The following is an 18,224-nucleotide window of genomic DNA, read 5'->3' on the forward strand; positions in this document are numbered from 1 at the left end:
GCATCCCAGTTTGAAACCCATCAAGTGTCTCCATTAATTCAAAGAGACTGGCAGTTGTAAAACCCATCAAATGCAGCTGCTAACCCAGCACCCTGAATAATATAACATCCCTGCCAGCCAAAAGTTACACGAATAATCATCTTCCTTAAGACCTCTACCCCAAAAGCCCAGACAACTCAAGCCTCCTCAAGTGTCTGAGCAAATAGATGGGCTCTGCAGTGTTCCCTGAAGGTGAGTGAATATGGGCTAATTTCAGATCCAGGGGCATGGGGAGAGTGATCTCAAGTCCCTCTCCTTTCATCTAATGAGACTCAGGACTGAAGATCTCCACTGATCCCAGTTGTGGCAATATTACATGGGGGAGAGGCAGTCCCCAGCAGAGAGTCTCCAAAACATTTAGGGCTTTCTAGGTCAACAGCAACTCAAACTCTGCCAGAAACAATAAGCAAACCACACTGTTTCTGGAGCATTGGTGTTATGTGCTCATGATGCATAATAACCAGTCAAATATTTGCACCATCATCAGTTTGAGCTGATTTAATTTAAGCTTTAATTTACAATTACGATAAAGCTAATGTATGGTTTAATTTACTACATGCATTTAAGTAGTCAACTCACAAGGTTGTAAAGAAGTATTTATCATGGTATTTTGGCCCACATCCAGCGAAACAGTGAAATTGCAGCCTGACTGCAATTTGGGAGTTCAGTCAGAAATGGAACGTAAAGTTTTGTTGCTTCTGATGAGATTAGCAATCTTTGCAATGTATTCTAATGTTACTGAAAACTAAAAAAATTATCCTCACAGCACAGCACAGCACAGAACTGCAAGTCAGAAAAGTTTCAGAAACCGTGTAGGATAATCATCCAAGAGCTTGAAAGCTCATGCAAACATCCTGAATCTTCAAGACTGGGGATATATTGTGAGGACAGACTCCGTCATTAGATTTCTTGCACTTCCACTTACAACAGGAAAGGAGAGGATACAGTTATTGTTTAGTGGTTGCCTGGTAGCAACTAATATCATTAGGATTGTAAAAGATTTGAACTTATATCCTTGTTCCCCTGTGTCTCACACACAGCAAGTTTTCATGAAGTCATTTTTGGTTTGAAAGTTTCATGTTTTTGGTCCATAGCTCACATTTTAAAGCCAAATCTCTTCAGCCATTTTTCAGTTCTACAAAAAAGTGGGGGAAAAATATCCACTTTCTTTTTTCTTCTCCAAATATGACATCTCTGACTTACCAATCACTGGATGGAAAGTCCACATGTAACCAGTTCCAATTTAGAAGCATATCCAAGGCAAGTTTGGGGGAAAAAATTGGGACAGGGAGTTGGGAATGTATACCCAACTGAAAATAAAATCATTAAGCATGGTCAGAGTCATCTGCAAAGTTTTCTGCCTTCCCTAAAAGGCCAGCTCCCTTTATGACATCACAGTGTAATTATCAGAACTTTCTAGTCTAGAAAGCTCTGGAAGCCCAGTCCTTCCTTAAAATCAGGAGTTATTTGCATGAGCAATAATATGTCATTTGAATGCAGCAAAGTCATTGCCTTAACATCAGAAACAAGGAGAACACTATAAGAATGGAAAAGCTACAACTCCCATAATTTTAGGAGATCTCAGCCATTCTTTCTGCTCCCTAGAAGTTTCATGCTTGCATTGAAATAGTTTAATTCTGTGTCAAACTTTTTCAGTTGTCAATAATTAAGGCTAAGATTTAGCTGCGGTATTTTTAGTAAACATCATGGCCAGGTCACAGGCAATAAACAAAAATTCACGTCCCGTGACCTGTCCATGGCATTTATTATAAATACTCCAACTAAATCTTAGCTACTCCTGGCACCATCATTGATGAGCAACCAATTGTCTCCACCCCTGACAATTGTGTGTCAGTGCTTGAGTCTCTGCGAAGTCCATTCATGTCCATTCTTTTATGTTGTCAATCCATCTCTTCTTCTGTCTACCTCTTCTTCTCTTCCCCTGTACTGTCCCTTGGAGGATGATCTTGGATAGGCCAGATGATCTTGTTACATGGCCGTACCACTTCAGCTTGCGCTTCTTCACGGTCGTCAGGAGGTCTTCATGTGACCCAATGCATTGAGTGATGATGTTGTGGACCTCTTCATTAGTGACATGGTTGAAGTAGGAGATGCCCAGGGTTTTACGGAAGTATATCATCTCTACCACCTGTATTTTCCATTCAAGTTTTGCCATAAGGGTCCACATCTCACGCGCATGTAGAAAAATGGAGATGACCAATGCATGCAGCAGTTTCAGTTTGGATTTTAGGGAGATGTTCTTATTCCTCCAAAATGGCTTTAGCTTTGCCGCTGCTGCTGTTGTTTGCATAGTTCTTGCCAGAATTTCTGCCTTTGATCTTTCATCAGTGAAATACTTGAACTGTTTCACTGTCTCCAGCTCTTCTCCACTGACTGATATGTTTCAGGGTGGTAGCCGTGTTAGTCTGTATCAGCAAAAACAATGAGGAGTCCTTGTGGCACCTTAGAGATGATGAAATGGGTTTTAGCCTACGAAAGCTTATGCTGAAATAAATTTGTTAGTCTCTAAGGTGCCACAAGGACTCCTCGTTGTTTTTGCTGACAGTGATATGTGAACTGATCCTGTCATGTTTGTTTGTCATCAGCTTAGTTTTCTCTGCACTGATTTCCATGCCGTATTTTGCAGAGGTTTCATCCAATCATTTCACAAGGTTGGCAAGTTCATCATCACTGTCTGCCAGGCCATCAATGTACCGAAGATTTTAGATTATTCGCCCCCCAATGCTGACTGTGCATATGTGATCCTCTAGGGCATCAGTCATTATGCGCTCCAAGCAGATGTTGAACAGTGTGGGCAAAAGAAGGCAGCCTTGCCAGACTCCAACAGTGGTGCAAAACCACTCTCCTATTGTGCCATTGACGAGAACTGCACTGCTGGCCTTGGCATACAGTTGTTTAATGGTAAGAATAAGCTTACAACCAACATTGTACTTCTTCATGGTTGACCAGAGAGCTTCATGCCACATGAAGGTTGAAAATCTGTTCTGTGGTACTTCTTCCAGCATGAAAGCTAGCCTGTTCTTCATCGATAATATTCTCCGCTTGTGGCTTCAATCTGTTCAATATGACTTTCAACATCACTTTAAGCACATTAGGCCCCATTAAAGTTAATCATGGGTACTTAAATGTTTTGCTGAGTGAAGTTGGCCTTAACCCCAGCTTCAAGTTATGATACTGAATTAGGGTTTGAGCAGCAGCTCTCTCAATAGACTAGAGACACACTTGGAAGAGACATTATAGAGCCTCAAAATTATGTGGTTCTAAAAGTAGACAAAAAATTGCAGAAATTCTCTCCTCCCACAACTGCATCATCCAGCACTTATTTTCACCTCTGAGTATTTATGAACATTATGTAGTTTACACACTTAACATTACACTGAAAATAATTTACTCATATATGCATGGTTGTTTATCATTTTTAGTAAGTTCCCATTAACCTTGTAAGGAGAATTTCCAAATATGAAGGATCTTCCAAGGTTCCTCAGGTTCATTTGATTGGGGAAACAAAGTCACTATGTTGGTCCCCAGGGTGGTTAGATAATTTTCTCATTAATATTCAGTGACACCAATTTAGTGATGTCTTCATCTCTTTATATATTTATAGTATGAATCACTGGTTACTGTTCTGCAAGATGAATGCCTGATTGATATCTACATCCTCCTGCTTATTATACAACATCTGTCTACAGGTTTAGTAATGAAATTCTACTGGATTTTGATATTTGCATCAGTAATGGTATGAACATTAACTTTTGCCAAATAATTTGACAAATCAGAGACATGAATAAATGCCAAACAGCTTCATCTAAATAATTTGTCTGTCCTACTACGTCATTCATATACCCTTTTGCTAATCTAACCATAAGCAGAGTGCACAAACATTCTCCACCTTAAAATTATTACTTGTAATGAGCCAACTTAATTGGACTTGAAGGGAAAATCATTTAAGTAGTAAGACAAGTTAATCAAACATGACATAGCAGGAGGTGAACTCAGGACCAAACAGAGTTAGTTTACAAGTGCTCCTCTCCATTTAATTACTCAGACTAACTTCCTTTCTGAGCTCATTCAAGGCTTCCCGCAACATGTAAAAAAATTCTGGGAGTGACCATTAGCAATGAGAATCCTATTTGCAAGTTCAAAATCTAGTCAAATATGAAGACTGTTTACTCACAGTGAACACCACTTTCAGATTGTTGAGCATATCAATCTCCTTTGGAAAACCTTTACTCCCCCATCTCACCAAGTAATTTTCACTGTTTAAAGAGAGAAAGTAATAATTTGTTAATATCATTTAACAGAATTCTTCACCATGTGTCATTAAGTACTGTAGTACTGCTTAACACACAACACATAGGTGAATACCATACAGTACCACATCTTTAGATTCATAATGCATGATTTGACCATTTCCCCCACTCTTGGCATTGTTCCAGTCACTGAAAGTTTTTTCCTAAGTACATATCCCAAAGAAAATATTGTGTTGCCATTTTTGTGCCCAAAAACAGGGATCCAAAATCATTTTAAAAGACAAAGCAAAAAAAAATCCATTTCTATTTTATCTGAGTAAATATAAAAACTTTATCAGCCCAATATTATCAATTTTTAATATTTTTTGACTATTTGAATGTATAAGCTTAAAACACAGAAGACTTAATCATTTGTCAAAATATGTTGTAGGTTTATGTTTACAAGTCCAGCTCCTGCACACGTACCAAAAAGTTACTAGTATCTCTCACTTCTTGCAACAATGCATGAATAAAAAACAATGTAGAAGCCCAATCCATCACAGTACATCCGTCAACCTCCCAAGATTGCATAAGCGCAGAAGGCCATATGTCTGCTTCAGAGCAGATGGAAATATCCAAGGGCAGGGACAGCTCTATGTTTTTTGCTGCCCCAAGCATGGCAGTCAGGCGGCTTTCGACGGCATGTCTGTGGGCATTCCACGGTCACGCAGATTCGGCAGCGTTTCTGCGGGTGATCTGCCAGTCCCACGGCTTTGGCGTACCCGCCACCGAATTGCCGCCGAAACCGCGGAACTGGCGGACCTCCTACAGGTATGCCGCCGAAGGCCGCCTGACTGCCGCCCTCACAGCGGCCAGCAGGCCGCCCCCTGCGGCTTGCCTCGCCAGGCACGTGCTTGCTGCGCTGGTGCCTGGAGCCACCCCTGTCCAAGGGAAAGCACCTCTCATTTGAAAGCCAAAACAAAGAAATGAACTTCATCTTCCATGGAGTAAGTCTACTTCAACGAAGTAATTATGACTACACTTTTTTTTACCACCTCAAATTACCCTTGGAATGAACTACCAAGAGAAGTGGTGAATTCTGGATAGATTGAAGTCTTCTTCAGATCAGGACTGAATGCCTTTCTGGAAGATAACTTGTTTGACTAAAAAAGCAACAAAGAGTCCTGTGGCACCTTATAGACCAGGGGTCGGCAACCTCTGGCACGCAGCTCACAAAGGTAAGCACCCTGGCGGGCCAGGCCAGTTTGTTTATCTGCCGCATCGGCAGGTTCGGCCGATCGCGGCTCCCACTGGCCGTCCCAGGTCAATGGGGGTGGTGGGAAGCCGCGGCCAGCCCATCCCTTGCCCGCGCCACTTCCCACAGCCCCCATTGGCCTGGGACGGCGAACCGCGGCCAGTGGGAGCCATGATTGGCCAAACCTGCCGACGTGGCAGGTAAACAAACTGGCCCAGCCCGCCAGGGTGCTTACCCTGGAGAGCCGCGTGCCAGAGGTTGCGGACCCCTGTTATAGACTAACAGATGTATTGGAGCATAAGCTGCATCTGACGAAGTGGGTATTCACTCACAAAAGCTTATGCTCCAATACATCTGTTAGTCTATAAGGTGCCACAGGACTCTTTGTTGCTTTTTACAGATCCAGACTAACATGGCTACCCCTCTGATACTTGTTTGACTAAAGTGTATTGGACTCAATACAAGGTATCTGGGTAAAATTTAATGGCCTGTGAAATACATGAGGTCAGACTAGTGAAGTAATGGTTCCTTCTGGCCTTCAACCCTACAAATAGTACAACGCTCCATCAAAATGAAACAAAATATTTCTAAAACCAATTCTCCTTACATACACACAAAAATCTACCACCAGTTACAGTCTTACATTTTTAAGGCCAAAAGGGACCATTCGATCATCTTTGTATAACTTCATGAATAATACTAGCAATAGGATTTCTTATAGTTTCTCTTGTATTGAGCCCAGTAACTTGTTTTGGCTAAAACATATCATCCAGAAAAGTATCCAAGCCCTGATATGACGATATCAAAAGATGGAGAACCCACCACTTTTCTCGGTAGTGTAACAGTGAGGGTGATTCACCATCAGAATAAAAAATTCTGCCTTATTTCTGACTTGAATTTGTCTGTTTTTAACTTCCAGCCATTGGTTCTTGTTATGCTCTTCTCCATTACCTTGACATTTTTAACTTACTGCTTGCTGAATAAGGTATTGGCTAAAGTAAGGCTAATTCTCTTCTTCTCAGCGAGCCAAAATCAACAGCAAAACATAACCAAAATTAATGTTTAGTCATTCTTTATTACAGAGTGACTGAATTCAAGATGAATGCTCAAAGACAATTCTTTACAAGACCAAAACACCAGTTCACCTTACTCACATCAATAGTCAATTGAAGCAAATGGCTTGTTGCTTGTCTAAGGTGAGCCGGATTTGGCTCCATCTTTAATACTGAAATCTTATCCAGGATGATTTTTGTTAAAAATTGGCTGTTTGAGAAGAACACAATAAGACTAAGACAGACAGAGAAACCACCACAATGAAAGGAGAATTATGATACATAAATATAATAGAAACTACAAAAAGAATCATATGTAAGATAGATTTAAAAATAAATTCAATATAATAGAATACAGCATGGTAACATTTTGGAGGTAAGCAATTCAACATGTATGTAGTTCACCTAGATGGCAGTTGTCCTAACAGGACCACTTTTCAGACTCTTAAATCTCACAATGCTACAATTCTAAATTTCTCTGAGCATTTTATTCCAGGCATAACAACCATTGAGACGTTAATAGAGTTAAGCCCAACAAAAATATAGTAAGTTAAAAAGCACTGCTCGAGTAACACCCATTAAGCACAAAATGTTCACCAAGAAGCATAGCGGCTATTTCATTCAGAGGAAGAACCAAATATCAAACTGGTCTCTCTCCTCCATGGTATGGCTGCATAACAGTAACCTCTGTTAATGCCACCATGATCAACTGAGGTCTAAATTAAAGTGGGAAGGGGTCCACTTCAGAGCAATGTATATAGCTGGTAGGAAGTAAAATCTGAATCTGATCATCATTTTAAGACTCCTCACTCTTATCACAGGCAATTCTGGAGGTATCCCTGATCTATCTTGAACAAAATGCCAAAGGAAGCTACAATTCCTAACTTTGCTGGCCCCTAAAAGTTGTGGACTGACTATGGACACTGGATTTATGACTTATTACAATGATCTATAACCCACTTACAACCCCCTCAGCTTCCTTACCCCCTCCCTTCCCCCCCCCCCCCCCCCATGGCAATTTGCTCATTTTATTAGCCACAAGCAATCATGTCAAAGAAATATACTGAACAGAAATTTACAAAATATCAATTGGGAAATTAACACTCCCTTTGTACTATTTTTCAAATACAAAGTTTCTGTTGTCCTCCTTCCCCCAGAGTTACATGTCAATGAAAATTACATACATTGGGATATAACTCCTCAGCCACCAATATCTAGTACAAACGTGTGTTTTGGGCGCCTTGGTGATCAGAAATGTGCACCAGTTTATTTAGCTTCAAGAGCTTGACTGGTAGCCATCTATATAACACTTAGAGATGGATTTTGCTCTCAAAACATAAAAATCACTGAAAGAAAATTTAGTGCATTTCTGCAAGAGCTACCCTACAGAAGTAACTAGCTTCTGTCCTTTCATTTTCACGGCCCACAATCCCTTTTCTTCAGGATCTCAGTTTAGTAAATGATACAGCTGAAGTTTGAAGCTTCTTTTACACAACATTAAGAAAAATCACATAATTGAAAACCTGCCAATCATGACGGACTCCACAAATAGGGAACAAATCCCAAATGAAAAAATGGCAATGCTACTACATTGTTCTCCTTGAATTTACCTGGTTGCAATACCTACTAATTTCTGAACAGTGACTAGCGAGAGAGTGTCCTATGACTGCAGTTTATTATACTTAAAATAATAGTTTCAGTGCTTCTTTTTTCTCCTCTCAGCCCCCATTTGTTTGTTTTCACCTCCTGTTGCCCCATGTGCCTGGTCAGTGAGCTCGTTGGCATTAGAGGCTGTCTTCTTTATTACATGCGTTTACAGCGCCTAGCACAGAGGGGCCTAAAGGTGCTATCCCATTACCAACAACCACCACCCTCTCGCCTTCTCTGTAGCAGCAGAAGGCCTTGCCCAGAGTGCACCACTACAAAGCCACAAAGGCCAAGATCTCAAGGGCAAAGAGCTGGAACTCTACTGGATTCCCCTGCACCAGACTCCAGCATTTAGGGATTTGCCCCTTTTAAATTTTACCCATTGTTTGCTGGAAAGGAAAGGAGAAAGTGTCCTTATGCAGGTTTACAGCAAATTACTAGTTTTGTCAAACTTCTTCCCAAAAGCATACAACTCGTCAAAGAATGAATCCAATACAGCAACCTTCGAATCTGAGAATTTGTCAGATTAAATTTATAATCCAAATATAAGAATTGCTCAATATAAAGGGAGCATGTGTGTACGTTTTATGTATGCGTTCTACTGCTCCAGTCCTAATCCTGAAATCCAGTATTATTTGACTCTCCTATATGGTCCAACATATAAACATAATCCCCTGCTTTCCCCAGCAATAGAATTTCTTCCATACTAATCACCTAGGCATTGGTAGTCAAGGTGATGGAAACTTTCATAATCAAACGCATTTTAGCTGCTGATGGTCAGATGTTTGTATTCTCCATTGCCTGTTGTAAAAGCTTCTATTTTGGCAATGAGACAAAGGAACATTTTTCACAGCAGTGAACTGTCCATCTACTGAATCTCTGTAGCTGCCTCGAGGTTGTCTGCCTACCAGCGATAACAGTGACCTTGACTTTTATTTTTTCTACAAATTTGAACAATCAGCTCAGCTTCTGCCCAAATGTGTTACTGTTTTGATTGAGTGGTTAAGGCTGGACTTAGACCAGTCATACAGAACTCACAAAAATTTGATGCCTCACTTGCTACATTGACTGCAAATAGTTTATTCCAAACGAAGACTGAACAAACTCTAAACAAACTGACTTAACATTTCATTAATCTTTGCTCAAGAAATCCCACACAATGCAGAAATCAGTCAGCTTTGAAGCAATATCAGCAGTCACTTAAGATTTCAAAGCACACTCAAGCCAAGACAATCTGGTCCATTTGCTCTCAATATAGTTTAGTTGTTTGCTATTACACAATACGCCCGCCTAGCATCACTAGATTCCAGCAGTGCATGTGGTTTTTCCTTTAAAAAACTTTCTTGTACAGTTTTCCCCTTTGTGTGTGCATTGGCCCCTCCAGTTTGACCAACTCATTTTACTATTCATTCTCCAGGGGAAAATAATATAGCCTACCTTATAACTGTATGTTTCTGGGGATCATATAATGACATGAAGAGTTCTGCATCCTCTCCTATTCGGCATACAAAGTTTCTTACAAAGACGTAAAGGCTGTAGGTGGGGGATGAGGAGATTCGGGAGTACGTTCCATAGTCCGGTTGATCCTTTGACTACACACAGGAGGAAAATTATTAATTAGACCAAACTAATTTGAATGCCAGCAAGACCTGCACTTACTGCTCTATACTCAAGGTTCATCTGAAAATGGCCCAGTTCTGCTCTCAATTTAAGCAACATAGTAGGGTAGAATTTAGCCTAAAACATTTATCACACTTTACAATCTTTTCTAGCACCTAACCACTGCTCCAAACGTTCCTAAGATGCTGAGTGGTGCATAAGAAGTTCACACACATACACAGCCTGTATGAACAAGGTGATGAGCAGTGAATCTGTTCCTGGACTGTCCTTAAAGTAAGTATATATGAGTCCCTCTGATGTTTTAATCAGTGTTTGCACCTTGCAACACTACATGTTTAAAGAAAAAATACAATACAATTCTCTAGAAGTGACTCAGGTTTGCAGGGCTTTAATCTGTCTTGTATCGCTTAGTGATGACCCTTCCATATTTGGGGAGCATTGTTTGTTCAACTGAGCTTCTGACTGACAATAAGGCATGTGGTGTTAAATACTGATTTATGATACATTATTCACAGTAGTCATGATTTGGAGATTTCATAACTCACTCAAACGTTTTTTTCTTCTTTAACATATGCCTCATTTTATTTACATTGTGATTAATAAGCAAAAAAAGCCCAAACCTTACATCACTTGATAGTTCTCAGGATACATTTAATATTTATAAAGACAATGAAGTGTAATCATGTGAACCATGTTTTAAAATGTGACTGCAAATTATTTGTGTGCTCTGATCATTTAGACCTTGACATCATCAGCAAGCATACCAAGAGTTGTTAAATTTACCAACTTCCTCTCTCATACGCATTAAACCTTTTGGCTCACTCAGACCAACTAACTGGCAGTAACTTATATCCCATGACCAGTATTTTCAAGACTTGGTACCTAAATAAAGCTCCTAAATCCCAGGTAAGTGGCCAAAATTCAATAGGAGCAGCAACTGAAAAACACATTGCATATTGGAAAACATAATCCCAAGTATACATATAAAATGATGGGGTCTAAATTAGCTGTTACCACTCAAGAAAGATATGAGAGTCATTGTGGATAGTTCTCTGAAAATATCCACTCAATGTGTGTGGCAGTCAAAAAAGGCAAATAGAATGTTGTGAATCATTAAAAAAGGGATAGATAATAAGACAGAAAATATCATATTGCCTCTATATAAATCCATGGTACGCCCACATCTTGAATACTGCATGCAGATGTGGTCGCCCCATCTCAAAAAAGATATATTGGACTTGGAAAAGGTTCAGAAAAGGGCAACAGAAATTATTAGGGGTATGGAACGACTGCCGTCTGAGGAGAGATTAATAAGACTGGGACTTTTCAGTTTGGAAAAGTGATGACAAAGGGATAATATGATAGAGGTCTATAAAAACATGACAAGTGTGGAGAAAGTAAATAAGAAAGTGTTATTTACTCCTTCTCATAACACAAGAACTAGGGACCACCAAATGAAATTAATAGGCAGCAGTTTAAAACAAACAAAAGGAAGCATTTTTTCACACAATGCACAGTCAACCTGTGGAACTCCTTGCCAGAGGATGTTGTGAAGGCCAAGACTATAACAGCATTCAAAAAAGAACTAGATAAATTCATAAAGGATAGGTCCAACAATGGCTATTAACCAGGACGGGCAGGGATGGTGTCCCTAGCCTCTGTTTGCCAGAAGCTGGGAATGGGTGACAGGGAATGGATAACTTGATGATTACCTGTTCTGTTCATTCCCTCTGGGGCACCTGGCATTGGCCACTGTCAGAAGACAGGATACCAAGCTAGATGGACCTTTGGTCTGACCCAGTATGGCAGTTCTTATGTTCTAATTCTACAAACCAGCAGTTGTGGAAGTCAGACCACATCGGAGCCTTGCCATTCATTTGAGAATCTTATTTTAGGCACTGAGTTTTGATATCTTGGCCCATGTATTTAATCCAGTTCCAGTCACTAACACTCATGTCTATTCTTCAGTTGTTGGGTTAGACCAACAGTTGCACTTTTTCATCTTATTCAATGATTGGAGAAACTTGCTCAAGTCACTGTTAGGCAAATTTTGACAAAGTCTGGTAAAACAAAGTAAATATTTACAGCTGAGGTGACATGTTCCATATTTATCAACTAGGGATCAGAAACTGCTCCTTTAAATCAGTGGCAAAACTTCCATTGGTTTTACTGGGAGAAGGATCAAGTTTAAACAAACAGATAACACCTTGTAAACTAAATTAACACTTTCTGAAAGGAAGGGCCAATTTTGGCAAATTGTTCATACCATTTCTTCTTTAATTCGCTCTGTAATTTTATTAGTAGCTTCTTCATGTGCATGAAATAGGCTAATGACGCTGGTTTTATCTGGATCCAAGATATTTCCATCTTCATCTCTAACTATTAGATCTAGCTCAAGTATCCTGTGGAGATTAAAAAAGAAGCACTCCATAAGCCATGATTATTTTCTTCTAGAACAAATTATATTCAACTGACGGTCTTTGAAATTGGATTCATAATAAGCTGTTTGGAATGTTGAAGCAGTCAGTTCAGTCTAATAAAACAAGGAGGACATATATAATTTAAGTAATACATCTGATGACACTGTTTTGTTGAAGATACTTATCAAAAAAAAAAAAAAAAAATCTTTCCCCATAGTTTTTTTCAAGCTTTGGTTTTCCCTTTACAGACCCATATTAGGGTTTTATACTGCCACCTATCCCTATAGTGTCCAAGTGCCTATCATGTAAAATTGAGCAACAGCCAAACCACTAGTAGATTTCATGAAGACTTTGCCTCTTCTTCCTTATTAGGGTATAAACCTTCCCCAGTAGAGTGATGAAGTATCTCTGTCCCCTCCAATTTCATGTCACCCTGTTCCACCCTCTCAGTGTGCTCCATTTGGCTTCAGCCCTTTCTGCCAAATTCCATTCCTCTGCCAAACATTTCCCACCCTCTCCATTCTCCTTGGTCCTTCCATGATAGTCTTGGGACTCTCCTCCTCCTCTCCAGATCCCTTACCCACTGACTCTCCCCTCCACCCTCTTTCTCTACTCAGGGTCTCACTCTCTCAAGACTCCACACACCTCACCATAGGGTGTGTCTTCCATATACTGAAGTCTGCCCCCTTCCAGTTTCTAGCTTGTTCTTAGAGCCCTGCTCTCCTTGGAACGAACAAACAATCTGTGCCCCAGCACTTTTCTTCTGGCACCCCAGCAACTCCCCAGGTGACCCATTCTGCCCCAGCACCTCCTCACTCCTCTTTTGTGCCCACAACAATTCCTCACTGCCCCCCTCAGACTGACACCCTCCACCCCCAACACCTGAGCCTCCCCCTGGGCCAACAGATTTAAATTCAAGCCTTTAAATTATCAACTGTCATCGTGATTTCAATCAGCAAGCAGGGAACCCTGATTTAAATTACTGATTTTAATCAGCTTTTGCGTTTGTACTTTTTAGTTATTTTCCAAAGGAAAGGTTGATTCTCATTAGTTGGGAATCACTGAAACATATTATTTGTAACTAACAACAGTCTTTACACTACATTTGATGCTTCTTTTTGCTAACCAGGACAACACACTATATCTATACACATTTATTTAGGCAACTGTATAGCTTACCTTATTTTATTCAGATGCTTTTTTTTTACATTTTTATTATGTTAAACAATGGTGAATGGTGAATTTCTTATTTATTAAATGATTTAATCTCTTCCTTGTGATTTGTGTTAAGCTCTATTTGGATGGAAATGCGAATTCAATTAAAATGTAAAAAAACATTTTTAAATGTTAAGTAAAACTATCATAAGAGTGCTAGATAGTTTAGTATTTTTTTCTTAAACATGTTTTTCATTTAAAAATGGTTATATAAAGGAATTATTACCTTGAGTTAATGAATTGAACTCAGTGTCTGGTCACCATGTCCTTCAAGATTTTAAAACCATTAGATGTCATCCTCTCACACCTAGTATTTATTCATATATTGTAAGAAGAAAACAAGCTTTCCTGCTTTTTCAACTTCCAGTTGGTTTCTTAACTTTGAATGAACAAGTCATTGAACTGAACTAGCTAAACAGACTGAAAAGAAGAAAATATTCTCTCTGCACCTGCATCATGTTTCTGTTGAGTCTACAGATGGTAGAGGATTTGAAGCTGGAGTGGGGGCGGGGTCTTAAGAGCTCCATTTAATAATTCAGTTAATGTCAACATAAAACACTACCATCTATTTTGACAAAAGCAACTGAAAGATATCAATTGAAAAAAAAACTTTCCTCTGAATTAAATCAGAGCTCACGAGATACATTTGTGAAAATGTCTGATTCATACATTAATTACTCATGCTTTGTACTTTTGTGTAGTTTACTCAAGCCTTGTGAATGCACAATTTGCCCCCAGGGATCATTAAACCCATTATTCATCAATTTGAAACCTTTGTTATGCAACATTGTATCTCAGATGATCCAGCTCCAAGTAAACTCCCCAAACTAACATGTTCAGACCTAAGTAGAAAACTGCTGAATATGTTTATATTAAGAGCTACACCCACGTAAGCTCGTGGGTAGACTCAGCAGAAACATGGTACAGTGGTAACCAGCAGTGTCTGAATCAGAACAGGTGTCTCACTCCATAAATGAAAACAAGCTACCATGAGTAAAAGCAAACCACCTCTTTCCCTACAAAAAATAGCTTTCCCCCATCTGAACCAGAGGAAAATTTAATCCCTGATTCTGTGGGTACAATCACTGTAGGCTAGGTACACACTTCCCTGTCACCTAGTGTCGGCTGTGTGAGTTACAGTAAATGCAGGCCACAGACAACCCATGATGTTCAATCATACACAGACCCTGGAACTGCCACTACCAGAGCCATTTGCAACAGTTCAAGGTACAAGTAATGGACAGAGGCAAAAAGTCTGCCACCCAACAGTGGAAACTGGTTTGCAAAGCTCTCACTTGCATCTCAGGCAATACAATACCACTCAGCTCTGCCCCTGTATTGCCCTGTGCTTGACAGTTGAGCTATGCTGTGGTGACTCTGCATCAGTGAGAAGCAATCAAAATATGAGTGAAGCTACCATCAAACCCACAGATATTTCACTTGTATTACCAGATTCTCAAACAGACTCAATCTTAATGGGCTTGGCCTGGAAACTTCAAATTATTTTTTTCTCTCATCATCTTCATCAGGATTTTGTTCACTTCAGGTTCTTATATTTTACCTATGACCATCGCATTTCAGCACCTTTGTTCAGGTGGCAGCATGGTATTACAACCACCAGGTATCTTGTATGGGACTGGAGCTTGCCTTTGTTTGTGAGGCATGTGTGAACATGTTAAGATTGAATATATTAAGTGGATATGAATAGGAGTGAAAACTGCCCAACCTAGAACTGATCCTTCTAATATGCCTGTGTGTCTGCATAAGCAACAGAGATCATGCATCCTGAAATGTTTGATTCCAAATAGGGGAGCAGCTGAAAATTCTGGATGGCCCTGTTCAAGAAAGGGTGACCATGACTGCAAGGGAACATGGAGTCTGCTGCTGCAGCAGGGATCGTAGGGGAGTGGTCTGCCAAAAAGGATGGGTAGGTACCCAATATTCGCAAGCTAGGGACATAGAAGCAGGGAAAAATTGCCCCCAACTCTATACCAGTGACATGTCTGAAAATAAAGGAGCTGTTCCCAGTACTCGTTTAGCACAAGGAAAAACGTACTTGTTGCCATAGTCAATTTTGGACGTGACTTTCTGTTTGAGTTCTTTCAGTTCATCTTTGGGCAGTGTTCCCGACAGAAGCTGTGACCTCCACTCCATTAGGTCGTACATCATAGATTGCACCTGCCGGAACCGCTCTTTTTTGTTTGCCTGAAATACAAAATGTTCACATTTAGGGCTTGGTTTCATTTCAGCTTCCTACATTGTCCTTCATTGTATACTAGGCATTCAATTCAAAATAGTTTAACCTCTACATTGCTAAGGGTTCAAAGCCCGGGGATGGTAATTGTGTGATTGGATGGAGGTTGGGAGTAGTTTTGTTTTGTGCATTTTACAGTGTTATTTAAAGGGTGCTAATTCTGCAGGAGAAGAAAGCCCCAGCTAGAAAACTGGAATAAGGGAGGTGATATTACATCTGTATACCGCACTGGTTAGACCAATATCAAAATACTGGTGTCCACCTTAATTTTAAAGTGCAAAACTGGAGAGGGTGCAAAGAAGAGCCACAAAAACTATTCAAAGACTGCAGACAATGCCCTACTCTGAGCAATTTAATCTGTTTAGTTTACCAAAAAGGAGATTAATCAAGTCTCCTGCCAAAGTCCAAGTACCATCACTGGGGCAGAGGGAAAAACACTGAATGCTAAAAAAGGGCTCTTCAATATAACAAAGAGATATAACAAGAATGAATTGTTGGCAAGGTGGAGACTGGCTGCCTTTCTGGAGGATATTTGGAAGAGGGTCTTGAATTGAGGTCTCACAAATCGAAAATGAGTGTCCTAAAAAATTGGCTATTCTGGTCTCTCCCCATCTCATCCTCCCCATGTCTGCAAAAGCTCTATCCTGGCCCAGAGAAACCTTCCCAACAAACAAGTGTCAGTTCTGAAATTTGCCATTTTCAGACTAAAAAAGTTTATTGAACGTTTCCTGATCTACTTGCCTCCTCCTCCTTGAAGCGCACATACTGCACAGGCCAAATATATTATGCAAAATGAGCCAGACACGGGAGACTAATTATCTAATAGCATGAAGTTCAACTACTTCTAAGCAACAATTGCAAGCCATGTCTTTTATTTTAATACTATTGGAGAACAATGTATTGACCCAAATACTCAGATGAAGAGATCACTTCTTAATTAAATCTTCTCTCAAATCCCACCTTGTATTCCAGAAATAAAACAAAGGCAATTACAATGACAGCTTGATACATATAAATAAGCCTATTTAACATGCATAATGTAGCATCCCTGGATACCAAGCATTTTTCTTGCCAATCTTCCATCTAATTTGGAAAAACTAACATGGCAAAAACTTCCCCTCACCACATAGAGTTGTTTCCAAATGCTGCCCCATTCCCATAATGTAGTGGTAACTTCTTGCACCAATGGAATTTCAGCAGGTACTATGTTCTCTGTATTTCTAAGGAGAGGGGGAAAAGTGACAAATTAACACGACTAAAACCTAACAAACCAACAATGAAGTATTTCTCACTTAATGTCCTAGAACTTAGTTCTTAGACAGTGATGATCCATCCATTAGTAAGATAAAATGACAATTAATACCTACGTTCTCTGTCTCCTTAGCTTGTATAGTTAAAACTAATCAGATATTTTTATTCCTTTTTAATGAGGTTGCAAGTGTGTTCACAATTCAGTTATTCCATTCCCCCTTCCCAATTAATAAAAGCCTAGTATAAACTGAAGAGTCATGTACCAAGTAGATATCTACTTTCATTTTAGATAGAAGCAGTCTAAAATTCATTAATGTCAGTTAACCAAATGCAACAGTGACAATGAAATACCTTTTCTTTTCAACAGTAACTTCTTTGATGTGGATAAAAGATTTAGGAAATATTCCCTATTGGAAACAAAACCAAAAACAACACACATTTGTCATTCTACTCCAATGTTTCTTAAAACAATAAATTCAAGTTATTCCAAAACACTACACCATTCCATTACCATCGTGATTTTCCCTGTTTATTAACCATAGAAAGCAGAGCATAAATGTGCCTTGAAGTCCTCCAACTAGGCAACCAAACCCTGGGTTTTGGTCCAAAGTTATTTATACTTCAAACACATACCTGGTGGTACTTTTGTTGCAACCTCCCTCTTTTTGCAACAATAAGATAAAATAGACCCCTTAAGTACACACATAATGGTAATGTAATATAAATGGACATTTTCCCTTTATACGTCAATTCTGCTGCTCCTTAAGGCAGTTGTTTGCAATTTTTACTGTGCCCCAAAGGCTTCCTACTGCAAGACACTAAGTAAGTATCTGTAGTCACCCCTCCTGCCCAAGACACTCACAAGGCTTCTGGGAAGTAAACAAGTCATTATTTATAGGAACTTTGATAAATATTGTTTGGTTACAACTGGATATTTTTAAGAGATTACAAGTTTGGTTGATAAAAGTAATGGTGCTGAAGTGAATACTTAGATTTATGAAAATCAATTGACTTGGTACTGTACAAGATTTTGATTCAACTAGAATGATACACTTTGAGACAGGTCAGTTAGCCAGTGTTCAATCCAGTCCGTGTGTCATGTTAATTTTTCTAATCATAAACCAAGGTGGTCAGGGACACAATACCATACTCCAGGTGTCCCTAAACTTCCAGCTACTGGAAGTTGGGACTGGATGACAAGAGATGGATCACTCAAAATTC

General features: G+C 39.6%; 1 protein-coding gene across 1 annotated transcript in view; it reads right to left on the bottom strand.

Moving 5' to 3' along the window:
* Positions 1-18,224, bottom strand: part of DOCK2 (dedicator of cytokinesis 2) — a 500,992-nt gene that overhangs the window by 437,514 nt on the left and 45,254 nt on the right. Inside the window, exons 4-9 of the mRNA XM_065410088.1 lie at positions 17,355-17,410; positions 16,876-16,972; positions 15,555-15,703; positions 12,130-12,265; positions 9,681-9,835; positions 4,235-4,316 (exon numbers count right to left, since the gene is read on the bottom strand). Of these exons, the coding sequence (XP_065266160.1) occupies positions 4,235-4,316; positions 9,681-9,835; positions 12,130-12,265; positions 15,555-15,703; positions 16,876-16,972; positions 17,355-17,410 (675 nt within the window). The remainder of the gene's footprint in view (positions 1-4,234; positions 4,317-9,680; positions 9,836-12,129; positions 12,266-15,554; positions 15,704-16,875; positions 16,973-17,354; positions 17,411-18,224) is intronic.

This window comes from Emys orbicularis, chromosome 8 (genome assembly GCF_028017835.1).
Source record: "Emys orbicularis isolate rEmyOrb1 chromosome 8, rEmyOrb1.hap1, whole genome shotgun sequence".
Lineage (NCBI taxonomy): Eukaryota > Metazoa > Chordata > Testudines > Emydidae > Emys > Emys orbicularis.